The sequence below is a fragment of the Callithrix jacchus genome, chromosome 11, assembly GCF_049354715.1.
Source record: "Callithrix jacchus isolate 240 chromosome 11, calJac240_pri, whole genome shotgun sequence".
Classification (NCBI taxonomy): domain Eukaryota; kingdom Metazoa; phylum Chordata; class Mammalia; order Primates; family Cebidae; genus Callithrix; species Callithrix jacchus.
Genome location: NC_133512.1, coordinates 62,120,528 through 62,144,891, shown reverse-complemented (window position 1 = coordinate 62,144,891; position 24,364 = coordinate 62,120,528). Strand labels below are relative to the sequence as shown.

At 36.0% G+C, this 24,364-nt stretch overlaps 1 protein-coding gene, 1 long non-coding RNA gene and 1 other non-coding gene across 19 annotated transcripts in view; 2 read left to right on the top strand and 1 right to left on the bottom strand.

Moving 5' to 3' along the window:
- The window catches only part of RUNDC3B (RUN domain containing 3B), a 207,653-nt gene that overhangs the window by 2,837 nt on the left and 180,452 nt on the right, over positions 1-24,364 (top strand). For 12 of the 17 annotated variants that reach the window (XM_002751633.6, XM_035253920.3, XM_009002535.5 and 9 more), the window contains exon 1: positions 7,497-8,005. The exons of 2 other annotated variants lie outside the window; for them this stretch is intronic. In XM_002751633.6, coding sequence (XP_002751679.1) covers positions 7,893-8,005 — 113 coding nt within the window. In that variant the 5' untranslated portion in view covers positions 7,497-7,892. Of the gene's footprint in view, positions 1-6,739; positions 6,917-7,496; positions 8,006-14,169; positions 14,325-24,364 lie in introns of those variants that run through there. 3 more of the 17 variants (XM_054237811.2, XM_054237814.2, XM_078342950.1) reach the window with 2 other exon arrangements.
- The window catches only part of LOC118143689 (uncharacterized), a 116,888-nt gene that overhangs the window by 15,620 nt on the left and 76,904 nt on the right, over positions 1-24,364 (bottom strand). The gene's annotated exons all lie outside the window — the stretch shown is intronic.
- LOC118144021 (small nucleolar RNA U13) lies at positions 4,419-4,518 on the top strand. Its single transcript, XR_004728488.1, has one exon. It is a non-coding gene; the product is annotated as a small nucleolar RNA U13 (small nucleolar RNA).

Sequence of the window (24,364 nt, the reverse complement as noted above, 5' to 3'; positions counted from 1 at the left end):
TAGCTGCATCCAAATTCCTATAAGCATATTAATAGCAATAGTTTGGGTTGGGGAGGACAATGCCAGGTTAGCAGACACTTAAAATACATCTCTGTAGAGAATGCATTCTTTCTCTCACCACGGTGCTTCAAAGATTTCTAAAATGGTTCTCATGATCTTGGCTTCCTAGTATTACTCCTGTGATTAAATTATTTTGCACGGCAAAGGGATTTGCAGATGCAATTAAGGTTACTAATCAGTTGACCTTGAAATAGGGAGATTATGTAAGTGGGCTAAATTTGATCACATAAGCCCTTTAAAAAGCAGAAAGAATTCTTCAGTTAGGGGTCGAATAAGTCAGAAATTTGAATCATGAAATTTGAAAGATGGAGGAAGCCATATGCGACAGGCTTCACAGCAACACTCAGTCAATAGTAAGTCAGAAGTCAGGGGCCTCACTCTCACAACGGCAACGGGATTCTACCAACAACCTGAATGAGCTTGGAAGTAGATTCTTTCCCAGAGTCTCTAACTGAGAACATAGCTTAGCTGAAACCTTGATTTCAGCCTTAGGAGACCCTGAGCAGAAAACCCAACTGTACTGTGCCAGACTTACGACTTAACAGAACTTTCAGCTCTCATGGGTGTTTTAAAACCATTATGTTTGTGTAATTTGTAATACAACAGAAAACTAATATAACCATTAAACATTGGTTTCCAAATTTTGTCAAGAAATACTTGAAAAGATATTAACCTCACTATCAAGGTCAATTATATAAATCACAATGAATTAAGTGTAAGCTTGACTGGGCATGGTGGCTCACACCTATAATCTCACCACTTTGGGAGGCCAAGTGAGCAGATTACTTGAGGTCAAGAGTTCGAGACCAGCCTGGCCAACATGGCGAAACCCTGTCTCTACAAAAAGTACAAAAATTAGCTAGGCATGGTGGCAAATGCCTGTAACCCCAGCTACTCAGGAGGCTGAGGCAGGGGCATTGCTTGAACCCAGGAGGTAGAGGTTGCAGTGAGCCAAGATTGTGCCACTGCACTCTAGCCTGGGTGATAGAGCAAAAAAGCTATCTCAAAAAAAAAAAAAACAAGTAAGCTTGATAAAGATCTGAATGATGACCACAACATTCTTCTTTTCCTTACTAAGGTTTATTGGTCGACACAGATAAATATACTTGGTCAAATTTATGAGTTGAAGGCTGCTGCTGTCCAATTTTTGAACACTAAGCAGAAATTGTAGTGACTGTAAACTTACTTATATATATATGTACAAACAAACACATGTATATGTATATTAATATAAAAATGAATAAACTGACCCTGAGATTTCAAGGGGAATCATTAATGCCATTGTCATTTTGACATATTTTGAACCTGAAAGTTTAAGGGGCACTCATTAATATCATTGCCATTTTGTTATATTTTAAGCTTGCATAAACAGAATTCAGCCATGGATATAGTAAATTGGTACTAAACTATCTTTTAATTCTCTTAACCTATGGATTACTCAGAGATAATTTTCTTAAAACTTACTTTATGAGAAAAAGTCTCATTTAGTCTATGCATAGGAAAAAATAAGACAAGATTTTCTTGACATCATGGCTGAAAATCCTATTTAGACATTTGTGAGTAACTCCTTTCTAACTGATGTTTAGTCTTTGCCAAAATATATTTAATAGGATTTTCTTTTCTCAAGTGCTTGCATTTGAATACATTGGATAGATAATTTATAGAAAATTACTTTGTGAAATTGGTATTCCCACATTTTCGTTATGAAAACAAATTCAGAACACTACAGAAAAATGAGTAAACACTTTTATTATCTAAGCATACAGAAACTTTTCCAAGCATTCTGTGAAAACCAGAAATCATAAAAAAATACAAAAATTTGACTGCATAAAAATTCAAAATTTCTATAGGAAACAAAATATTATAAACCCATAGTAAGAGACTGGTGAGAAAATATATTGACTGTGTGTAGAATAAATTGATTTAGGTAAAATTAAGTACATATTTCTCTTTGTATGTCTGGAGAGCTATCTGGGAAAAAAAAGTTGTGAAACGTTAATGTTAGCTGTGATAATAAATCTCTATGGATTTATTATCATGAGCACAATTCTTTATTAAAATGCAACCTTGCTATTTAATTATTTCATGATAAATTTAATATTGGCAGTAAGGCAGAGATGGATCATTTAATAAATAGAATTGGGACAAGTAGTTTATATAACAATAAAGTTATATCCTAATTTCATACCTTCATATAGTGCAAACATATGAACTATTTTTTATATAAAAAAGGAACGATAAAGTATATAATCTTGGAGGTGGCAAAGGCTATTCTAAAATGATTAAAAGAAAACCCAAAAAAGGAAAAGACTGATGAATTTCATTCATATAAAATATTTTAAACATCTTTTTATGAATAATTCACACCGTAAGTAAGGCAAACAACAAAGTAGGAGAAGGATGTGCCATACATACAAAAAACAAATATCATGAGCCACTGTAATGAAGACTAATACTTTTTGGGAAATATGGGCAAAGGGTATGAACAGGCAAAACATAAATGAACAAACAGCATATGAAATAAATGTGCATTTTTATTACTAATAAAAAACTAGTTAAAATATCAAAAAGATATTGCTCTTTGCTTGTTATATGGAAAAACAGCAAAAAAAGAATGATAGTCCCTAGAGTGAGCAAGAGTGTAAGAAAACTAGGACGTACTGTTAGTAGGAGGCAAACTGATAAAACATCTCTAAAAAAATTGTGGTTAAAATTATGCATTTTTAAATTCAGAATACATTTTCTGAATCCCAAATGAAAGCCTGAGCTCCAGAATTATCTAGAGACTATGTTTCATGAGTGATACAGTTGGTCAATGTGTAAAATCCTTCTTGATTCTTAAGAACCCTGTGTACAATGTGGGAGCTTTGTGTTTAAGTCTTATCTGGAGTAACTTTCTCAAAAAGGCAGTGAAACATGTTAGATAAAAATCAATAGATTTTGAGCCAGTCATGGTGGCTCATGCTTGTAATCCCCACAATTTGGGAGGCCAAGAAGGGGAGAATGCTTGAGGTCAGGAGTTCATGAGCAATCTGGGCAACATAGTGAGACCTTGTCTCAATAAAAATTAAAAAAATAAAAATAAAAACATACGCAGCTATGGTGGTGCATGCCTGTAGTCCCAGCTACTCAGGAGGTTGAGCCCTTGAGTATCCCTTGAGCCCAGGAGTTCAAGACTGAGGAAAGCCATGATAAACCACTGTACTCCTGCTTGGCCCACAGAGTAAAACCTTGCCTTTAAAAAAATAAATTTAAAAAATAATACATTTCCATCTAATATATTTAGATTTCAATCCTGGCTCTGCCATTTACTGTGTGACTTTCTATATGTTACCGAATGTGTCCAAGTCTCTGTTTTCTTATTTGTAAATGGGAGACTATAACAATACTTATTTTAGGGAATGGCTCATTCCCTAAAATATCATTGTATGATAAAAATCCATACAGTGTCTGGAGTCTATAATTTCTGGTTTGTTAACAACCCTCTCCATGATTTAAAAAAAAATTTAAAAGAAAAATATCCTCTGAACCAAGGGTCAGTATTTGCCCTCCTCAAAGAGACTATAAGATCAAATCAACCATGTTTCGATCAGCATTTACCCAAAGACTTTTTATAAAGAACAATTTGTGAGACCCATCAAGGTATTCTTCATCATTTGTCTATCAGAGCCTATAATACCCGCCTCACCATCCACACCCCATTAACCAGCATGCTTTGGGCTTCCTTGCCCTTGACCCTGTCTGCACTCCCTTCCATGATGCTCTCTGGAATTTTTGCTCTATGACCAATACTACCTTGCATTCTCCAATTCTTTGGAGTGGTCTTTCCACTTCCTCTTCTCAATGGAAACCCATATCTCTCCTGAGTGTTCTGCTTCTCTTTTCTTACCCTCAAATGGTCTTTTTGTTTTAAGGCAATTTTCATCCATTTTCTTCATGCTTACTTCTGATCGTTTTTTCTCTTTCTTGCATTACTAACCTTTCCCTCTCAGTAGATTCATTGCATCCGCTTTAAAATATGCTCAAGTCACTTCTATGAAAAATAATGACACAACAGCAATAAAACACCAACATTCTTCTATTCAGTATTCTCCCATACCACACTCTTTTTTTCTCCCACTCCGTACCTTTTAAGACTGTGTGATACTCACTTCCCACTGACTTTTTTACTCACTGGTATTTGGCTTTCAGCTTCATTGTGTCACTGAAACAGTGCTATTTGATCTGTAGGAGTACTTTATAGAGGAAATTAGCTCTTTGGCTCTGATTTGAGTTTTAAAAATGTTTTCTCAGTCTCATTTACTTTTGATTTTGCTTATGATGATACTTGATTTGTGGACTTGAAAAAATTTGTATCTATCCATTTTGTGGTTCATAAGCATAATGATTGAGCTTTCACATACATGAGATGTACCTCACTCAATTATTGTTATGTGTCAGCATATTACCCATCTGACATCAAAGTAAAATAAAAGTGAAAAATTACATCTTCAATTTTTCTAGTTTCTTCTGTACATATGCTGGGTTTATGGCAATATTTTAAAAGTCCACTTCTCTGAGACTAGAATAAACTAAGGTTTGGCAATCTCTCTGTCTTATAGCACTATATATTTACATTTTATAGTATTTTATATTTGAGGACATTTTATGTGTTGCACTTGTAATTTTATCTGTTTTGATTAGGGGAAAGAGGTTGGGAAAATGGTGAATGTGTACGTTCTGCCCATTCGATTCTAGAGAATTCCTGTAAGTTTATTTAGGCATCTACTCTTTTCATAATTTTTATTGTGAATCTTTGTAAAATCTCTGAATAACCTTTGTGCAATGCTTAAATAAATAAAATTAATTGATATAGGTGCCAAAAGAAGTCCAAAAAGTAATATGGAACTCGTGGAGCTCTGTAATAGTATTATGCTCTGTACTGAATACATTGATTGGTAATATCCAGATTAGTAATAGAGAGGGAGAAAGAGCCCAGGACAAACTGTTCAGGATAAGTGAGAAAAATCTTATCAAATAAGGCCCCCATGTGGCAGTGTAATGACACATTGTACATGAAAAAAAATCATGCAAAAATGCTTGTTTATGTCAAAGTCTTGGTAAGCAAGTACCAATATGTCAACTAAATCCCCCTAAGAGTAGCATTTGGAAAGTAACATTATTATCTCATCATTTAAGACATAGTTTTACTAAGTCTTCAGTCATACTTCACAGTGCAAATAACATGAAAATGTATGGAGGCTAGGAAGCCAAATTTTTGAGGATAGTAACATCTCACTTTTCTCTTTCTGTCACGACCACTCACTTTTATCTTCTTGATAAATGCTTCAGAGGCATATGTGTTTTCTCCCTCACTCATGACACACCCAAGCATGGGTCTTTAGAAATTTTTGTGATAACCAGTGGCCTTCCACTCTTTTCCTTCTGCAGTTTTATCTGTGGTTAAATAATAACAACATCAATTTGAGTAGTATTTGTCACTGCCAGTGCAAATATTTTGCTGAGATGGCCTGCATAGCCAGTGCGTCTTTTTCCTGATGGCTACTTCTGAATCCAAATTGTTGGTTTAGCAAGAAGAGACAAATTAAGTTGTAGCTCCCAGGAGAAGACTCTTTATAAGCCTCAGAGTCACAGGAGAGCAGACAAGTGATGTTCTGGAACAGGTGTGCTAACTAGTCACAAACATCCATGTATGGAAGACTTCCCTGCTTTTATTAATGTGAAAGATAAAGTTTAAAGTCTGACTAAATTGTTTTCTTAAAATTTGAATGTGTGAATATTTATCATAGCACATTAGTTAAGACAGACATTTTTCAACACACACACACACATACACACAGTTTGTTTTTTTTGAGACAGTCTCACTCTTTTGGCCAGGCTGCAGTGCAAAGGTGCAATCTTGGCTCACTGCAACCTCCACCTCCCAGGTTCAAACGATTCTCCTGTCTCAGCCTCCCAAGTATCTGGGAATTAACATTCCCACTAATTTCTGTATTTTTAGTAGAGAAAAGTTTTCACTATATTGGTCAGGCTGGTGTCGAACTCCTGACCCTGTGATCCTTCTGCCTTGGCCTTCCAAAGTGCTGGGATTACAGGCGTGAGCTACGGCGCCAGGCCCATTTATTTTTATTCTGCTACATAGAATAGTAGTAGAATAAAATTAGACATGATAGCTGAAAAGGATGAGTCTTTGATTATTTTAAATAGAGATTTTTAAATTTTAAAAAACTCAGAAATTATGAATTTATGGCTTCATTACACAAACGTGTGTTTTAAAAACATTCCAGAGTAATAATACCTCCTGTATTACTAGAGATAATACATAAGAAAAATAGAGATAGCTACACAAAACTATATATTCCATAACATTCTTTGACAAAAACTTCAAAACCAAAGGTGGAAGTTATATGGATTTTGGAGCCACTGAAGCCGTGAAATTCAGTAAAAATTATGCCAAATGTGACATCAAATTAAATTCCAGGAACATTTATTGAGAACCTGTTCTGTGCAAAACACTGTGATCGGTCCCACAGGGAGAGTACGTCATTTAGGATTGCACCCTAAAATCTGGCCATATTGGTGCAAAAGGAGGTAAACAGCAGGCTTAGGTAGTGTCAGAGGACCCGGGCCAAAGCCGGAACCCTCCTGCAGATAAAACCGAGTGTGGTGAGAAGCTCTAGGAAGGGGAGCGCTTCTGAACACGCGCATGGAGGAGGGCGCTCCAAGTCTCCCTGAGGGAGCAGCCCGGCTGGTCGCTCCTGGGCTTACCGTTCCCAGACCCGGACTCCGATTCCGGGGTCAAGACCCGGGACGCCAGAAGACTCTACACTGGCACCGCGCTCCTCTTTTGCGGGCGGTCAGTTCCGGGTGCGGTGCAGGCTGAGCTGGAGGGTGAGGTGGAAACGACATGGTGTGGAGGGGCAAGAAATCTCGCCACCAGACGCTCCAAGAAGGATATTCTACAAGCAATTTCCCCCCTCGGGCTATTGTGTTGCTGTTTATCAGCCCCTGGAAGGGTGTCAGGACAAAAGGAACCCTCCCTCCTCCCTTCTTAGTAGTCAGGCCCAGGGTCTGGTGCGGGAGTCGGCGCGCTGGTTTATAGGCAGCCACGGAAATAGGTTATCAGCTGTTAAAGCTTGGCTCCAGGTTAAGGGTGGAAATCGGCCCCGGGCACTCTGGGCCCCGCATCCCACAATCCCCGCGGCTAGCCGGCGTGGCTACTGGCTGCAGCTAGCTGGCTGCGAGAGAGAGCCCGGCGTCTTGACAGCTGCCCACGCGTCGGGGCGGGGCTTGAGCCACTTGCTTTAAAAGGTCCGCGCGGCAGGCCCCGCCCCTCTGGCGCCGCGATTTGCTCCAGCGGAGGTAGCGTCGATTTGATAGGCGCAGGGAGGGCGGGGCTGCGCACCCCAGGCCCGGGGCCTCGCCGTTGCCGCCCTGGCTTGGGCACTAGCGGCTGCGGAGTGTGCGTGGTTGGGCGTGAGGGGCCGACGGGCTCGCGCGCGCGCCGTCTGCCGAGGTCCCTAGGGAAGTGGGCGAGCGCCCGACGCCGACCTGCACGCGCAGCCCGGCAGCCGGCGGCGCGCTGAAGGCGGAGGTGGTGCGTGCGTGCGTGTGTGTGTGTGTGTGGGTGTGTGGAGCTCGGGTGCCACGGGCGAGCCGTCAGCCCCCGGGTGCGAGTCCCCGCTGTCTTCCACACCCTTCCTTCCTCCCGGCTCCTTCCCTACATCCTTCCCGCGCCCTCACAGTCGCCGACCGAGCGAGAGCCCCCTTAAGCAGGTGTGGGGGGCGTGCGGGGTGGCACGAGACAAAGGGGGCACGGGGGTACGACCGCCATGGCCTCCCGAAGCTTGGGGGGCCTGAGCGTGAGCCGCGGCGGAGGCGGCAAGAAAAGCCTGAGCGCCCGCAATGCTGCGGTGGAGAGAAGGAACCTGATCACCGTGTGCAGGTACTGTAGCGCAGGGCGAGCGGAACCGGCCGCCGGCTGGCTCTGAGATCTCTGGGCTTGCGCGCGGGTCTCTAGGGGTCCCGGGCATAACGGGCTACCGCCCAGTGCCCCAGCCTATGCGGCGACCCCCAAGTCTTGTGAGCTCGCAGCTCCCTGGACAGGCGCCCGGGTCTGGACACCGCCGCAGTCCTGGACTTTGTGTCAGTTCCAGTGCTGGAGGTACTGGAGGGTAGAGCTTGGGGCGGGGCTGGGGGTGGATTTGTTTTGAATGTGCAATCTAATGTCAGAGTGAAAGAAGAGGGCAGGGAAGAAGAGCTCTTTCATTTAATGTCCATTCAGGTGTCAGCCAGCTTTTGATAAAGTGGTAGTTACTGGATTGTTTAGTGTGTTGCCCCCAAATCAGAGTGCATTTCGTTGTTCTGGCTTGTTTATATTATCTTCACTCATTACATTTCACATATGTTAGTTGAGTGCCTACTATATGCTAGCCATTGTGTGTGTGAGCGTGTGTGTACAATCCACTTTTCAGCTACAGTGCTAGTGCTGGTTCTGCAGTTGTTATTAAGAGTGGGACTGTAGAGGATACCTAGGCTTTATGTCAATGATTTATTATTCTAAGGCCTGCCTTTCCTTAATGTTTTATGACTGTAAATGTACTTATTTCCTTACTCCAGAAAATATAAAAACATTAAGAGAATAATTACTATTGGGACAGTGAGTTGGCTCACGCCTGTAATCCCAGCACTTTGGGAGGCTGAGATGGACGGATCACTAGATCAGGAGTTCGAGACCAGCCTGGCCAACATAGTGAAACCTCATCTCTACTAAAAATACAAAAAATTAGAGGGGTGTGGTGGCGGACGCCTCCCAGCTGCTCGGGAGGCTGAGGCAGAAGAATCGCTTGAACCCAGGAGGCAGAGGTTGCAGTGAGCAAAGATCGAGCCATTGCACTCCAGCCTGGGCAACTGTGTGAGACACCATCTAAAAAAAATTACTATTTTGTAATAAGCCTAGTATTCAGAGATAACTGGTTTTTAACATGCTGATATATTTTCATTAAGTCATCTGAGTATTAAGAAAAATTGAAACCCTAAGCATCCATTTCTTAGGAACTTCTATGAACCATTAAGTTGTTTTAAAATTGCTGTGTTCCATCAGACTCCTAATCATCACCTAGCAATAATCCTCTTAAAAATCAGATGATGATGAAACCATTTCTTCCTTTGCAATTTATCTGTATTTTTCCATTATTTTTATTGTGTAAAAATGTGTTTAGCATCTTAAGTGGAAAACAGATATTTATTCTAGGACTTAAATGCAACAACTCACAGTGACTTTTTTTTTAAACTTGGATTATTATAAATATTTATCTAGCAGGAAGACCTCCTTCATTGACTGTGATAGCATATGTGTATGTAATTATTATGGCATTTTGAGTTGTAAATGGTAAAATAATATGGCATCTGTTTAATTTGCCATGTGTGCTGTCTAGGATGTAATCTTTTGAGATAAATAGGCTGTTAAGTTTTTAAAAAGAGGTAAATTTTTTTTTTTTTTTTTTTTTTTTTGAGACGGAGTTTTGCTCTCGTTACCCAGGCTGGAGTGCAACGGCGCAATTTTGGCTCACAACCTCCGCCTCCTGGGTTCAGGCAATTCTCCTGCCTCAGCCTCCTGAGTAGCTGGGATTACAGGCAAGCACCACCATGCCCAGCTTATTTTTTGTATTTTTAGTAGAGACGGGGTTTCACAATGGTGACCAGGATGGTCTCGATCTTTTGACCTCGTGATCCACCCGCCTCGGTCTCCCAAAGTGCTAGGATTACAGACTTGAGCCACCGTGCCCGGCCAAGGTAAATATTTTTAAAGTAGGTAAATGGAACAATAAGCAAGGCTGATCTTCTTAATCATAATACACAGACATTAAAAACTGCTTTAAAAACAAGAATAGTTTCAACCTATACAGTGCATCTTGGGGGGTAACATATTTAATAAAAGCTCTATCAGGGTTAAACATCACGAGGGTAGTTATTCTATCTGCTTTTTGCTTAGTCTTTTTTTTTTTTTTCATCAAATTCTCAGTAAAGCATCTGATACCCAAAAATATTTATTGAATGCATAAATTCAATGATGGGTACTGTTTCTTTTGTTTCTCCATTTTTGTCTTGGCTGACTTTAAATCATGTAATGATCATTTGTGCCCTGATCAGAGACAGTTGAAAAGAAAAGTATTTTTATTTCAATCTTATTTAAATTATCTTTGAGAAAGTTTAGTAACATCACACTGATTTCTGGGGACAGTTCTATGAGTTGTATTTTCATTATTGTATTACAAAATTATTACTTTCTGCTGTGAATGAGTATGTGCTAACTTTAGTTACAGTTTACACATAGATTTAGTATAATAGCTAAATAAATTGCAGTTTCTGCCCTGGATTTCATTTTGTATAGTTATTTATGTGGATAATAGTAAGGCTGTTCTTCATATACAAATAAATAGTTGATGGTGCATGTAAATTATCCATGTGTAGTAATGGGGTCTATGTGATAGGCTTTGTCTGAATGACTTTTACCTTTTATAATAAAGTCACTATAGGCCATTTGTACATTTTAAGTAGCTCCATGACAAATTTAGAAAAATTAATAAAGCAGCATTTATGCATTTATTGCTAGTTTACTTTCCAGAGTCACTAAACCCTGGGTATTTCACTCATGTCTCTTATGAATTCTTTTTTTATTTTTATATCTCAAATCAGAGATTATTTGACATTTAAGTTGGAAAGAAGTTGGCTTGGTGGAAATATAACTGGGTTCTAAGTTGACTTTATCATTAACTAGTGTGCTCTTTTTTACAAGCCATGCAACCTTTCCATTTGTTCATTTTTGTTGTCTGTAAAATATTGGACTAGATCATTGTTAATCTTCACTTATAGGCCTAAAATTAATAATAGCCTCCAAGCAAAGTATGTTTATATTTAGTTTTAAATTTTTCCAAATTTGAGTGGGGTAATAATGATGAGATAAATATTTATAATAGCTAAATTGGGTATGTGCATTTTTCCCTATAAACAAAAACATTTTGAACTGTTCCTTTCATTTTGTCAATCTGCTGATGCTCTGGAAAAATTGAACCATTTACAAAACAACAACAACAACAACAAAACGTCACCAGCATATATCATTCTAGTGTATCTACTTATACTTACACAGTAATGTTTTTCCTTACCCCTTAAACAGTTTATGTGTATTCTTAGTTTAGGTTTAAAGTCTTATTATATAAGTATACAATTCTTTAGGTTTAAATCCTTATTCAAGTGAAATATATAGTTTTGAACTTTGAAAATGGGTTGTTTAGATAGGTAAAACAGTCAGGTAAAGAACTGAATTGAATTTTGGCTCGTGATTATATATGTTATTTCATCGTTTTTTTCAGTGAACATTTACATGTTGTAGACTAAAACATTTGCATGATCCTTATTTCATCAGATAAGTACTGTCTAATCATATTTTTTATAGATTTTGGTGAAGAGATAGTAGGTCATTTGAGGACTCTAAATCTTATACACTCAACTTCAAAATATTCATATACTTTACTTTGGCTTTGAGAACCAAATAGTATTTTTCCTGTATATTCTCTATCTTTTAGAACTTCAAAAAATTAAGTTGTTAAACTTAACAACAAACTTCAGATTCTTTTAACTTGCATTTTTTATCCATAGATAATCAGATGTTAGTCATTTTTTTCTGTCTTTTATAAGCTTCATGGTTTACAGAAAACCTTATATATTCCTTTGATTTTAGTTTTGTTGGCAGAGAATTAAAATCTAAATTCTCTTTCTATGGCTTAACAATGTCTTATGAGCAAATTATTAAAATATACACATTAAAAATATACATATATAAACATTTTGGAACAACACTTATCAAACTTTTGTGCCAGTACTTTGAGAGAAACTTCCCATGCAAAGTCATAATTTTCCTGTTTTGTGTCTAGGAAGGACTAATAAGAGGGATGTAAGGAGTGGTGTGATAAGCAAGGTGGAGATAAATGATTTCACAATTCAGGTATTTTTAATAGCATATGCATAGTCTTAGTTTTCTATAGGTCATGATATTATTTCAGAACTCATATTATTTCAAATTACATGAGCACCTCAGTTTTCAGTCAGGGAATTAGAAGCTTATATTTTCTGTGTAACTAATATTTGAGTTAAGCTTAAAATCCTTCCATCAACTGTAATGTTTTACTCAGCATTTATTTTGTAGTGCAGGCTTTGTATAACTGAAATTTATTATTTAAGTGTGCAAATTTGAGCCACAATACAGATTTACAATATTTTGAATGAATTGCTTTAAAAAAGGATTACATGTTTCTCTACCTTCTTGCAAAAGACTATGCATAGAATAATGTAGTCCTTATTGATGACTTTATTCTGAATCTGCCTCTATGAACATGCCCACTGTGCAATGGTTGCCCTTGGAGACTCTTGTGGCATGTAAAGCTTTTGGTGAAATGGCCCTAGAAGATTATGTGTTTGAAGTTCTTTGAGCTTTTGCATTCTTCTGTTTCTTCCTACCAACTTATTTATATCTTACAACTCTTTCTATTTCTAGCAGTTCTTTTCTTTGTACTTTCCATTCTGACTTGCAGATTATAATTGGTTGTGAATTAGGAAAGCATATAACTAAACTTATCAAATGTTTATTAAAAAAAAAAAAGCACCCAGAGACCTGAGTTAAGTTAGTCAGCTTTAGGACTCTGAACTTCTTAACGTTCTGGTTGCTAACTAATCAGAAAAACTGTCTATTCTATGCTTGAACTTGGTGGGAGAAATGCCGATATGTGAAATATTATTGAATACTAAAGACAATATAATCTGTCTTAGCCTGTTTTGTGTTGCTATAAAGGCATACCTGAGGCTGAGTAGTTTATCAAGGAAAGAGGTTTATTTAGCTCATGGTTCTGTAGGTTGTACAAGAACTATGCCCTCATATCTGCTGGGCTTCTGGTGAGGGCTTTTGTGCTGCATCAAAACATGGTAGAGAGAGTCAAAGGGGAAGCAGGCAGATGTGAAGAGGGACCAAACCCAAGGAGCATTCTGGTTTTGTAACAATCTACTCTTCTAGGAACTGATTCATTCTCCCTTGAGACCAATCCAGTCTTGCTAGTGTAAGAACTGGTTCACTAGTGGGAGATGAGCACCAAGCCATTTATGAGGTATCCACCCCATGATTACCTAAACACTTCCCACTAGGCTAGCCCCCACCTCCCAACACCACCACATTGGGAATCAAATTTCAGCATGTCTTTTGGTGGGGGCAAGCCAACCATCTACAAACCACAGCATAATCCTTTAAAGAGCTTTCAATCTATCGGCCGGGCACGGTGGCTCATATCTGTAATCCCAGCACTTTGGGAGGCCGATGCAGGCGGATCAACCTGAGGTCAGGAGTTTGAGACCAGCCTGGCCAACATGGTGAAACCCCATCTCTGCTAAAAATATAAAAATTAGCTGAGTTGGTGGCGGGCACCTGTAATTCCAGCTGCTCAGGAGGCTGAGGCAGGAGAATTGCTTGAACCTGGGGGCTGGAAGTTTCAGTGAGCCAAGATCATGCCACTTCACTCCAGCCTGGGCAAAAGAGTAAGACTCCATCTCAAGAAAAAAAAAACGTTAAATCCAGTGCTTCACTTTTGTTATTACTGTTTGCTTGAGTATACCTCAGAACACTATTTATACCTTGGCTATAGTGATTATAGTATTTTTGGCAAAAGTTCTTTTAGTCATTTTATATGTGGTAGAACTTTGGGTTTGAATTCAAATTAGTTATATGCCTTAGAAGCAGGTTCAATATTATTAAATATTTCTAAGGATTTTTCATGCCCTAATCAGTAGATGTTTACAATGGAAGTAGGATGATCCTCTTTTCAACTACTAGTTTGAGAGTAGACATTTCAGCATTCACAAAAGATCATTATTTCCTCCCCCAACCAAACTGTGTTCATATTAATTGACAACAGAGACTAGCTATCCCTTATTCCTTTACTAGGGAGTATTTATTTTAACTTTGCTGCTGCTGCTGCTTGATAATTGTCAAAATTTCAGTTGAGAGATGATATTCAAGGGGGAATGTTTGAAGCTTACCCATTCTTCTATTCCCTCTTACAGGTTTATAAAATATATCCCTGGGTCAGTCCAAAGCATCAGAGGGAATTGGGTATATAGACTGCATTGCTCCACACTCTTCTATCCCCAGTTGCTTTTACCAGTTGTATATTGGAAAGATTCCATCAGTCTGCATTGAAGGCCATCATAAGAAGCAGGTACAGAGGGTCTTGAAGTTATTTTCAAGGAGATTATTAAGTCAATAGGGGCTTCTTCTGTGAAGACTTCTGTGAGAAATCTCTGTCTTTAGTGCCAACAGATTTTTTTTTTGTATTTTTAAGCATTTGATTTATTTATATCTAATGAACACAAATGAATGTATAACTGACAACTGTATCTTTTTCTCATGCAGCTGTTAGAAATCTTAGTGTCAAGTCTGAGGTCAAAATCTACGAGATATGTAGAATATAATGATCATGCTTTTAGCCTTATTTCTAGCTCTACTATGCCACTATACTTTTAATACAATTTTTATTGACTTATACTTTCCATACAGAAAAGCACACATAGAGTGAGTATGCAGCTCAATTAATTTTTTGTGGTAGGGCACAATGTTTTAACTAGCACCCAGGTCAAGAGAAAGAAATGTTCAAATACCAAGACCTCCTCCTTGTTTTCTTGTAGTTAATACCAGTATTAAGGCTAACTATACTCCTGGTTTTTAGCACCATTGTTTAGTTTTGTCTTTTTAAATATTTTAAATGAATGAAATAATACAGTATGTCCTTTTTCGTGTTTAGCTTATTTGTTCAACATCATGTTTGTTAGGTTCATCTTTTTTGTTTCATGTTGCTGTAGTCTGTTCATTTTCATTGCTGTATCTTATTCCACTGAATGAATACACCAGTTTTCCCATTCTGTAGCCGATTGACATTTGAGTTGTTTCTATTTTTTGACTACTACTAACTAAATATTCATAGATACTTATTTTGGTGACAATGTATACATTTTTCTGTCAGGTCATTAGATTGGAGTGGAATTGCTGAGTCATATAGCATGAATGCAGATATTCAGCTTCAGTAGACACAAAAGTTTTCAAAAGGAGTTGTACCAACACTCATACTAGTGAGCAGTGTGTGTAGGAGTTCCAGTTGTTCTATATCTTCACTAATGCTTGAAATTTTCTTTCATTTTAGCCACTCTTGTATGTTTGTTGGAGTGTCATGTGGCTTTAGGTTGCATTTCTTTGATGTCTAATGAAGTCAACACTGTCCCATAAGTCTGTAGGCCATTTGGAGATTTTATTTTGTAAACTGTCAATTCAAGTCACTTAACAACTGAAGTCTTTGCTTTTTGTTTATTTTTTGGATGTGTAGTTCTTTGTACCTTCTGTATGGGAATCTTTTGTTGGATATATGTAATGCAAATGTCTTCCATTTGCTGGCTTTATTTTCCACTCTGTGGTATGTTTTGATGAATAGAAATTTCTGGTTATAAAATGGTCCATAAATTTCCTTCATGGTTAATGCTTATTGTAATGTGCTTATGAAGCCAGCCTATTCCAAAGTAACGAAATATTCTTTTTTCTCCTAAAGCTTTGTTGTTTTATTTTTACATTTATCTCGATAAACCATCTGTAGTTTATTTTTATTTATGGTGTGAAGTATAGGGTTCAAGATTAAATATTTCCCTTAAGGAAAATCAACTGACCTAGTACCATTTATTGGAAAAACCATTGTATTAGTCCCTCTCATGCTGCTTTAGGGACATACCAGAGACTGAAGGAAAGAGGTTTAATTGACTCATAGTTCCACAGGGGTGGAGAGGCCTCAGGAAACTTACAATCATGGTGGAAGGGGAAGCAAACATGTCCTTCTTCGCAAGGTGTCAGGAGAGAGAAGATTGAGAACATGAGAACAAAGTGAAGGAAGAAGCCCCTTATATAACCATCCGTTCTTGTCAGAACTTACTCACTACCATGAGAATAGCATGGGGGAAACCATCCCCATGATTTAATTACCTCCCATCAGCTCCTTCTCACAATATGTGGGGATTATAGGAACTACAATTGAAGATGAGATTTGGGTGGGGAACAAGGCCTAACTATATAAACCATACTTTCTCCACTATCCTCATGTACCATGCTTATCTTAGGTGACTGATCATTGGTGGTTTGTTTCTAGAATTTCTTTTCTCCAATAGTTTATTTGTCTATCCTGAGCTAATATTGTACTGACTTAATAACTATAACTTTATATTATATCTTGATGTTTAGTAATATAAGCTTTCTAGCTTTATTTTTCAGGATTATCTTGGCTATTCTTGGCCTTTTGAAAACTAAATTTTAAAATCAACTTGTCAATTTCTGTTAAAATTTTTTCTGGGATTTTTATTAAGCTTGCACTGATTATATAAATCAGCTTCAGGAAAACTATCTTTATTAAGACTTATATGCAACCCATGAGCATATATATTTCTTGATATATTTAAATATTTTGGAATTTTTCTCAATAATATAGTTTTACATATATAGATATTATGCATCTCTTATTAGATTTGTTCTTGCATATTTGATATATTTTTATATTATGGTAACTGAAATAATTCAAAACTTTTCATTTTCTTGTAGTTGTTGGTATATAGATATAAACTTGACCTTTTAAAATACTGGTCTTATATCTGGCAGTCTTACCAGATTCCTTTATTAATTCTAACAGATTTTTCACAGCTAAAACATTTTTTTCTGAGTGCACAGTCATGTCATCTGCTTATTTTATTTCTTCCTTTTTCGATCTTTATGGCTTTTCTTCCTTGTCTTACTGTACTGGCTAGGGCCACTAATGGAGTGTCACAGAAAATGTTCAAAATTTCATTATTAAATAGGATGTTTGGAGTAGGTTTTTCTTAGTTCCCTTCTATTTCTAAATTGCTGAGAATTTTTATCATAAATGGATACTGATAATTGTATTACTAAATGTTTTTTGTCTTTCAAGATAAACATGATTTTTCTCTTTTATTGTTTTTGTACCGAATTTTATTAACTTTTGCATGTTAAAAAAGCAATCAGTTGTGACGTAATATATTTTTGATGTATCTTTGCATTCAGGGAGTTAATATTTTGTTTGCGATATTTGCATATTTGCTCATGGTGGAAATTGGTATGTAATTGTCCTTTCTTATAGTGTTCTTGTCTGGTTTTGTCATTAAGGTTATCTTGCTTTATAAAACAAGTTGGGAAGTATTGTTTTTTGGTTTTTTTTTTCCTCTGTTCTGTAGAACAATTTGTGTAAGATTGATATTATTTCTTTCTTAAACATTTGGAAGAATTCACCAGGGAAGCAATATGAACCACAAATTGTCTTTGTGGGAAAAAATTTAGTAACAGATTCAATTCATTTAATAAATACTGAACAATTCAGACTTCCTGTGTCTTCTGGTATCAGTTTCAGGAGGTTTTTTTTTTTTTTTTTTTTTTTTGAGACGGAGTTTCACCCTTCTTACCCAGGCTGGAGTGTAATGGCGCGATCTTGGCTCACCGCAATCTCCGCCTCCTGGGTTCAGGCAATTCTCCTGCCTCAGCCTCCTGAGTAGCTGGGATTACAGGCACGCACCACCGTGCCCAGCTAATTTTTGTATTTTTAGTAGAGACGGGGTTTCACCATGTTGACCAGGATGGTCTCGATCTCTTGACCTCGTGATCCACCCGCCTCGGCCTCCCAAAGTGCTGGGATTACAGGCGTGAGCCACCGCGCCCGGCCCTCAGGAGGTTTTTCAAGGAATATACCTATTTCATTTATATTGTTAAATTTATAGGTTTAAGAAAAACCTACTTTTCATAACATCCTCTTAATGTCTTTTTATTGTTTGAAAGATCTGTAGTCATTTCTCATTTTCTTTCTTGGTGCTGTAATCTCCATTTTCCCCATTTATTTTGCTAGGCATGTATAAATTTTATCAACTTTTTCAAAGAACCGGCATTTGACTTTGTTAATTTTCTGTGTTGACTTGTGTTATGACTTTATTAATTTTTTTCTGTTGGCTCATATTATTTAAAATTCTGTTGTTTAACTTTCAAATAGTTGAAGGTTTTTTGGTTATCTTTTATTTGTAGATTTCTAACCTATTGTGCAGAGAACATATTTTGAAAGATTCAAGCTTTTGAAATTTGTTGATGCTTGCTTTATGATGCAGTATATGGTTAATTTCAACATATATTTTATATCCATTTGGAAATAATGTGTGTTCTGTGATTGTTGATTGTATGATTTTTATATGTCAGTTAAGTCTAGTGTTTTAATTGCCTTGTTCATATCCTCAGTAGTCTTACTTTTTTTTGTATACTATCTGGTATTGAGAGAGATGTGTTAAAGTCTACATCTATGACTATGGATTTGTCTGTTTCTCCTTTTACTTTTGTCATTTTTACTATAAATATTTTGTTTTATTACTAGTTTTATGGAGATTTAGAATTGTGATCTCTTCCTACTAGTTTGATTCATTTGTCATCATGAAATGTCCCTCATTATCTCTAGTAATGCTACTGCTTTGAAGTCTGTTTTATCTGCTATTAATATAGTTATAATAGCTTTCTTTTAGTTGATGTTCATATGATGTCTCTTTTCCCATATTTTACTTTCATGTTTTCTCTTTCTGGGGTCTTATATTTAGAGTGTCCTTGTACATAAGATTGAATCTTGCGTTTTATCTAGTCTGATAATCTTAGTCTTTTAGTTAGAGTATTTAGCCCATTTTAATTAATGTTATTACGATTATATTTGGATTTATAGATATCTTACTATTCATTGTATGTTTGCTTTTTTCTCTTTTCTTACCTTTTTAAATATTAACATTTTTATAGTTCCATTTATTCCATGATTTCAGTTTTTTTTCTTGTGAACTTGTTAGTCATATAGTCCATTTCTTTTTATATGTTTATACATACTTATATTCTTTTAGCAGTTACCCTTGATTTGTTACAGCCTAATGCAAATTGTAACTTTTACTGCTTCTCCAATAGTGTTAGAACCATTTATTCCCCCTCATCCTAAAACATACTTACATATGTGTGTGTGTGTGTGTGTGTGTGTGTATTTTAAATCTTACAACATTATTACTGTATTTTTCAATAGATATTTAGGAAATACACATTTATGTTTATCCACATATTTACTCTTTCCATTTTTGCTTCATTGGTTTTGGATAAATTTTGGTTATTATCTTCTTTTTACTTTTTATTTTTTTAGAGATGAGGTCTTGCCGTGTTACCCAGGCTGGAGTGCAATAGCTCACTCCATCCCTGAAATCCTGAGTTGCAGTGAACCACAGCATCTGAATAGCTAGGACTGCAGACATGCACCACCACACCCAGCTAATTAAAAAAAATTGTAGATATGGGATCTCACTGTGTTGCCCAGGCTAGTCTTGAACTGCTGGCCTCAGGCAGTCCTCCTGCCTCAGCCTCTGAAAGCATTGGGATGACAGTCATGAGGCACAACATGTGTCCCCATTATCTTCTTATACTCCAATTACGTTATGTTAAACTTTACCAAGCTTCACTTCATTCATATTCTTACCCATGGTTTCTATTCTTGTTTCTGTTTATGCTTCAGCTTGTATGTTTTCTATTGACTTCTTTTCTAGTTCATTAATTATGCTTTGTCTATTCTACTGTTTAATCCATTGAATGGTTTTTAATTTCAGGTAGCTCTAGAATTTTTATTTGATTCTTTTTAAATAGACTCTAACCCTCTGATTTTAAAAACCTATCCTTTTTACCTATGTCCTTTGTTTCCCCTAATCTTTTGAACATATTAATCACATTTATCTTTTTCTTATTAATTTAGAATTTTGAATTATCTTTATATCTACTTTTATGATCTATTTTTTCTCTTACTCCTTGCTTTGTCATGTATTCCTATCTTTTGTCATATCCAGAATGTTATTGAATGTCATAATATTAAGTTCTTTCTTTAATATTTTGTTGTTCTTTTAATACTCACCCTTATGTGTCACCCTTACATGCTCACCCTTTTGTGTCAAAGTATTCATGAAAAAATAGTATAAAACAGAAAAAGACCACAGTGGAGTAAACTCAATTTTAGAAAGATACGACCAACAGCTTACTAGTACTCATGGCCAATAGTGTAGGTTAATGCCCACTTTGCTTTACTAGTATTCATTTTCCTCCAGAAGATAGAGTAGTAACTAATTGCTTTCATCCAGTCAGGGACTGGATGGGAAAGTTGAATCCAGGTTGGGTTTTAACTGTGGTTAGTCCTAGAGTTTGCTCCTGGCCTTTCAGGGTTTTCAACTTAGATTCGGTTTATTTTCGAGCACCCTTCCTCCAGCAAGCCAAAACAACAAATGCACTCTGATTTTGGGGAGACAGTAAATAATCATAGTAACTATTGTTTACCAAAAGCAGACTGACAGCTGAATGTGTACTAAATGAAAGAGCTCTTCTTCCCTGCTCTTCTCTCACTCTGACACTAGAATGCACATTCCAAAAAATTCTCCAAAATGCATACTGTTTTAAAAATATTTTATAAAAGATAGGAAATGGATGTAATACACACACTTTGTTGTTTTAGCTAAGTAAAATGATTTATTGTCTGTTATCTCTAGTGATGGTGATTGTCTTTAGAAGAGGTTAGGAAAGCAATATCCTCCAAAGATTCATATTAAACATTAGATTTTGTGATTTTTAAATCTTAGTATTTATAAAAACAAATATTCTGTTGTATTTCAGGTCTAATCTCAAAATTAATATTAAAAACAATTTAAAAATAAATCAACCATAAAACATCTATATCTAACATGATAAGAAAATATATTTATTTTATTTATACATGGGCAATATCCTTTTTGGAGGAAAAATATTAGATTCAGCCTTTATCACAAATTTTTATTTAAATTAGATTTATTTTATAGTTAAGGCTAACATTGCCAGAATTCAAACCCAAATATATCTGGTTTCAAAACCTATGTGTTTTTTTTTAATATTATGCTGTTTTGATTAGCTGTGATACAAGTCAGCTGAATCTAGTTCATGTGTGTGTTTGCATTTGAGTCATATACAGAAACTGGGAACTTTTATTTTCTTAGCATTCTAGTGTTGAGAAACCATAAAGACTGGGTGTTATGTTTTTTTTCTATTCTTCATATTATTCTATTGCTGCTTTCAATGTCTAGCTTACTAGCAAGCTCACTTATTTTAAAGTAATCTATTTGAATATTTTCATCTGCCTTTGGATAAAGAACAGTTGGATTCCCAAGGGATATGTGATCCAAGTATATAAAGTGTTCTTTATTAAAATAATTTTAATTGGGAGTTCTTTGATATGAGATTGAACCAATTTATCTTAAGATAGGAAGTTTTTTTGATTTGATAGCTTACGAATTTTAGATGAATCTTTTTAGAAAATTTTGTCATTTTTTAAGATTGTGATTCTAACATTAATTTTTATGTTGGGCAATCTGCTGTCGTCAGCCTGCTTATATAGCAATAAAACATGTTAATAATATAGTATTTCCATTCTTAAGTGTCTAGATTAACAATTCTCTTTTAAAATAAATTTTGACAGTACAGATGGAGAAAATATTTTAAATACATATCTGTCTCTTTTAATTTTTAAAATTTTCTTTTTTTAGAGACAGGGTCTTGCTCTATTATATAGGCTGCATGACCATAGCCCACTGTAACCTTGAATTCCATGGCTGAAGTTATCCTCTTGCCTCAGACTTCAAAGTTGCTTAGAATACAGTCTCTTTCCACCAAACCTGGCTACCTTTTAAATTTATTTATAGAGATGGGGTCTTGCTTTGTTGCCCAAACTCCTGATCTCAAGCCATCCTGTGGTCTTGACTTTGTGAAGTATTGGGATTACAGGTTTGAGCCACCACACCTGGCCCTGCTTTCTTCCTTTATTTTTAAGTTGATTTTTACATTGGGTAAAATTTTTTGAGGCAATAAAATATCACAAAGAGAATTTCATGTTTCAGGGTACAAATTTCAGGGACAATGGTTGGGACTTTTTTGGTTCCAATAAAAGTTTATTTACAAAAACAGGCAACTAGTTGGATTAGGCCTGTGGACAACAGTCTATAGACCCCTACTTAACGGATATGTGAAAGGTATTTTTTCTCATTATAAAATCTTTTAGATTAAAATTATATTAGAAAATAAAGGGGAAAATACACATGATGTTTGAGAATTCGTAACTTGCATAATATTTGAAAAAAGAAGGCAAATTGTTTTTGTTTTCCCACTCTTTCACCCAGGTTGGAGTATGGTGGTGCTATCTCGGCTCACTGCAACATCTGCCTCCTAGGTTCAAGTGATTCTCCTGCCTCAGCATTCCAAGTAGCTGGGACTACAGGCATGTGCCACCACACCTGGCTAACTTCTGTATTTTTAGTAGAGATGGGGTTTCACCATGTTGGTCAGGCTGGTCTCAAACTCCTGACCTCAGGTGATCCACCTGCCTTGGCCTCCCAAAGTGCTGAGATTACAGGTGTGAGCCACCATGCCTGGACCTGCAAATTGTTGATTCTGAAAAATTCTCTTGTGTTTCTGATGTAAAATGTAAGAGAGGAAACAGGCCTTCCAGTGAACAGATATCTCTGGGTATTGTACTTATTATCACCTGTAGTCACTGCTTATATTATGTTTGGTGTGGATTGTGTTGTATCTCTTGGAAGCCATCTCCTTGTTGATCATTGATGTTGACTATTATTTTAATGGCAGAAGATAGTTGCCTCACCCCTTTGTTAGCAACTACTAGCAGCAATGGCATATAATAAGGAATATTGTAAATTTGGTGTGAAATAGTGGAGAATTCTCTGTCTCATATTTTGGATACTTATGTTCTATTAAAAATATCACTCTTATTAATGACTTTAACCTTTGTGAGCCCTTTTAAGTTTTCAAATGTGATGATTCTAGATGTTTTCATGTACTTTAGTTATCATCAGATATAATTCCATGTAAAGGGATATAACATAGTATAGGTAAGAAAACCTATAGTATTTGAACATTTTTTTCTGAAGCATATTTGATAAACGAACAAATAATACATGCTTGTTGAAAAGGAATATGAATATAACATTTTCCTACTTATTATCTGTGTATATATGGATATACATGTATTATAAATGCAGAACATTAAGTATTAAAGATGAATTTTTACTATAAAAATAATTTCCAATAAAAACTATAGACATTTAAGAAAATTATTTGTCCTAACATTAAAAAAATTTTAATTATTTTTAATTAAAATTATGTTACAAGTCTATGAACTATGGAGAGAATTAATGTAATATGGATGTAATTAGTATCTTTTAAACATAGTTTTGGTAACTACCTCGTTTCTCTTGCTATGTTGACCAAGGGAAAAAGTAGTTCATGCCTTCTTAGGTGGTAAGGTTTTAGTCACAATCATTCTTTCTTATTTCTAAGCTAACAAAAATTTCCTTGGACTTTGAAGTTGGGAAAGAGAATCTTTTTAAATAGAGACATTTCCAAAACAGTGTTTCAAAATCTTAATTTAAGTCTCTTTTATGTAAACTTTTGATTTTTAATTCTTATGTAAAGGCTTTACTTAGATTTGATTTGATATTTTTAGGCATTCATCAAATTGTCATTTCACTATTTAAAAATCAGTCCTTTTCAGGAAATAGATGACTAATATCAATGTCATAACTATCATGAAATAGCTTAGCATCTGTGTGATGTTTCTTAGATATATTAAAATTATTTTTACAGGTTTGATTTTTATAGCACATCTTAGCTACTGTATTATGGAGGACATATTCTCATTACTTTGGCATATACTCATGCCTAGCTATAAGATTTTAGAGAAGTGAGTGTTGAGTGGGAAGAGTTGGTTAGCTGAAAGTGAAGCATAGACTTTAAGAGACTGATTTGTCTTCTGAAATTTTGGGTTGTGTTAGGTGGAGGAGAGCAGGATAAGTACAATGAAGTAAAGCTGGAGAACATTATTTTTCTTCATTACTGACTTAGATATAATAGGAATTTTTGTAATGCTTTCTCACCCTTAAACGTCTTTTTGCTTGAAAATCATAGAAATTGTGTCTAAGGATATATGCTTTGGGATATTTGAACTTTGTTTTTGTTTTAGTTTTTAGTCAGGTGTTGAGTTTATAGTAATTTAGTGCTCAGAGATTTGCCATCTTATGTTTTTATGATGCAGGTGGTATCTTCTATAGTAATATAACCTACTAGTAATGTAGAAAATGT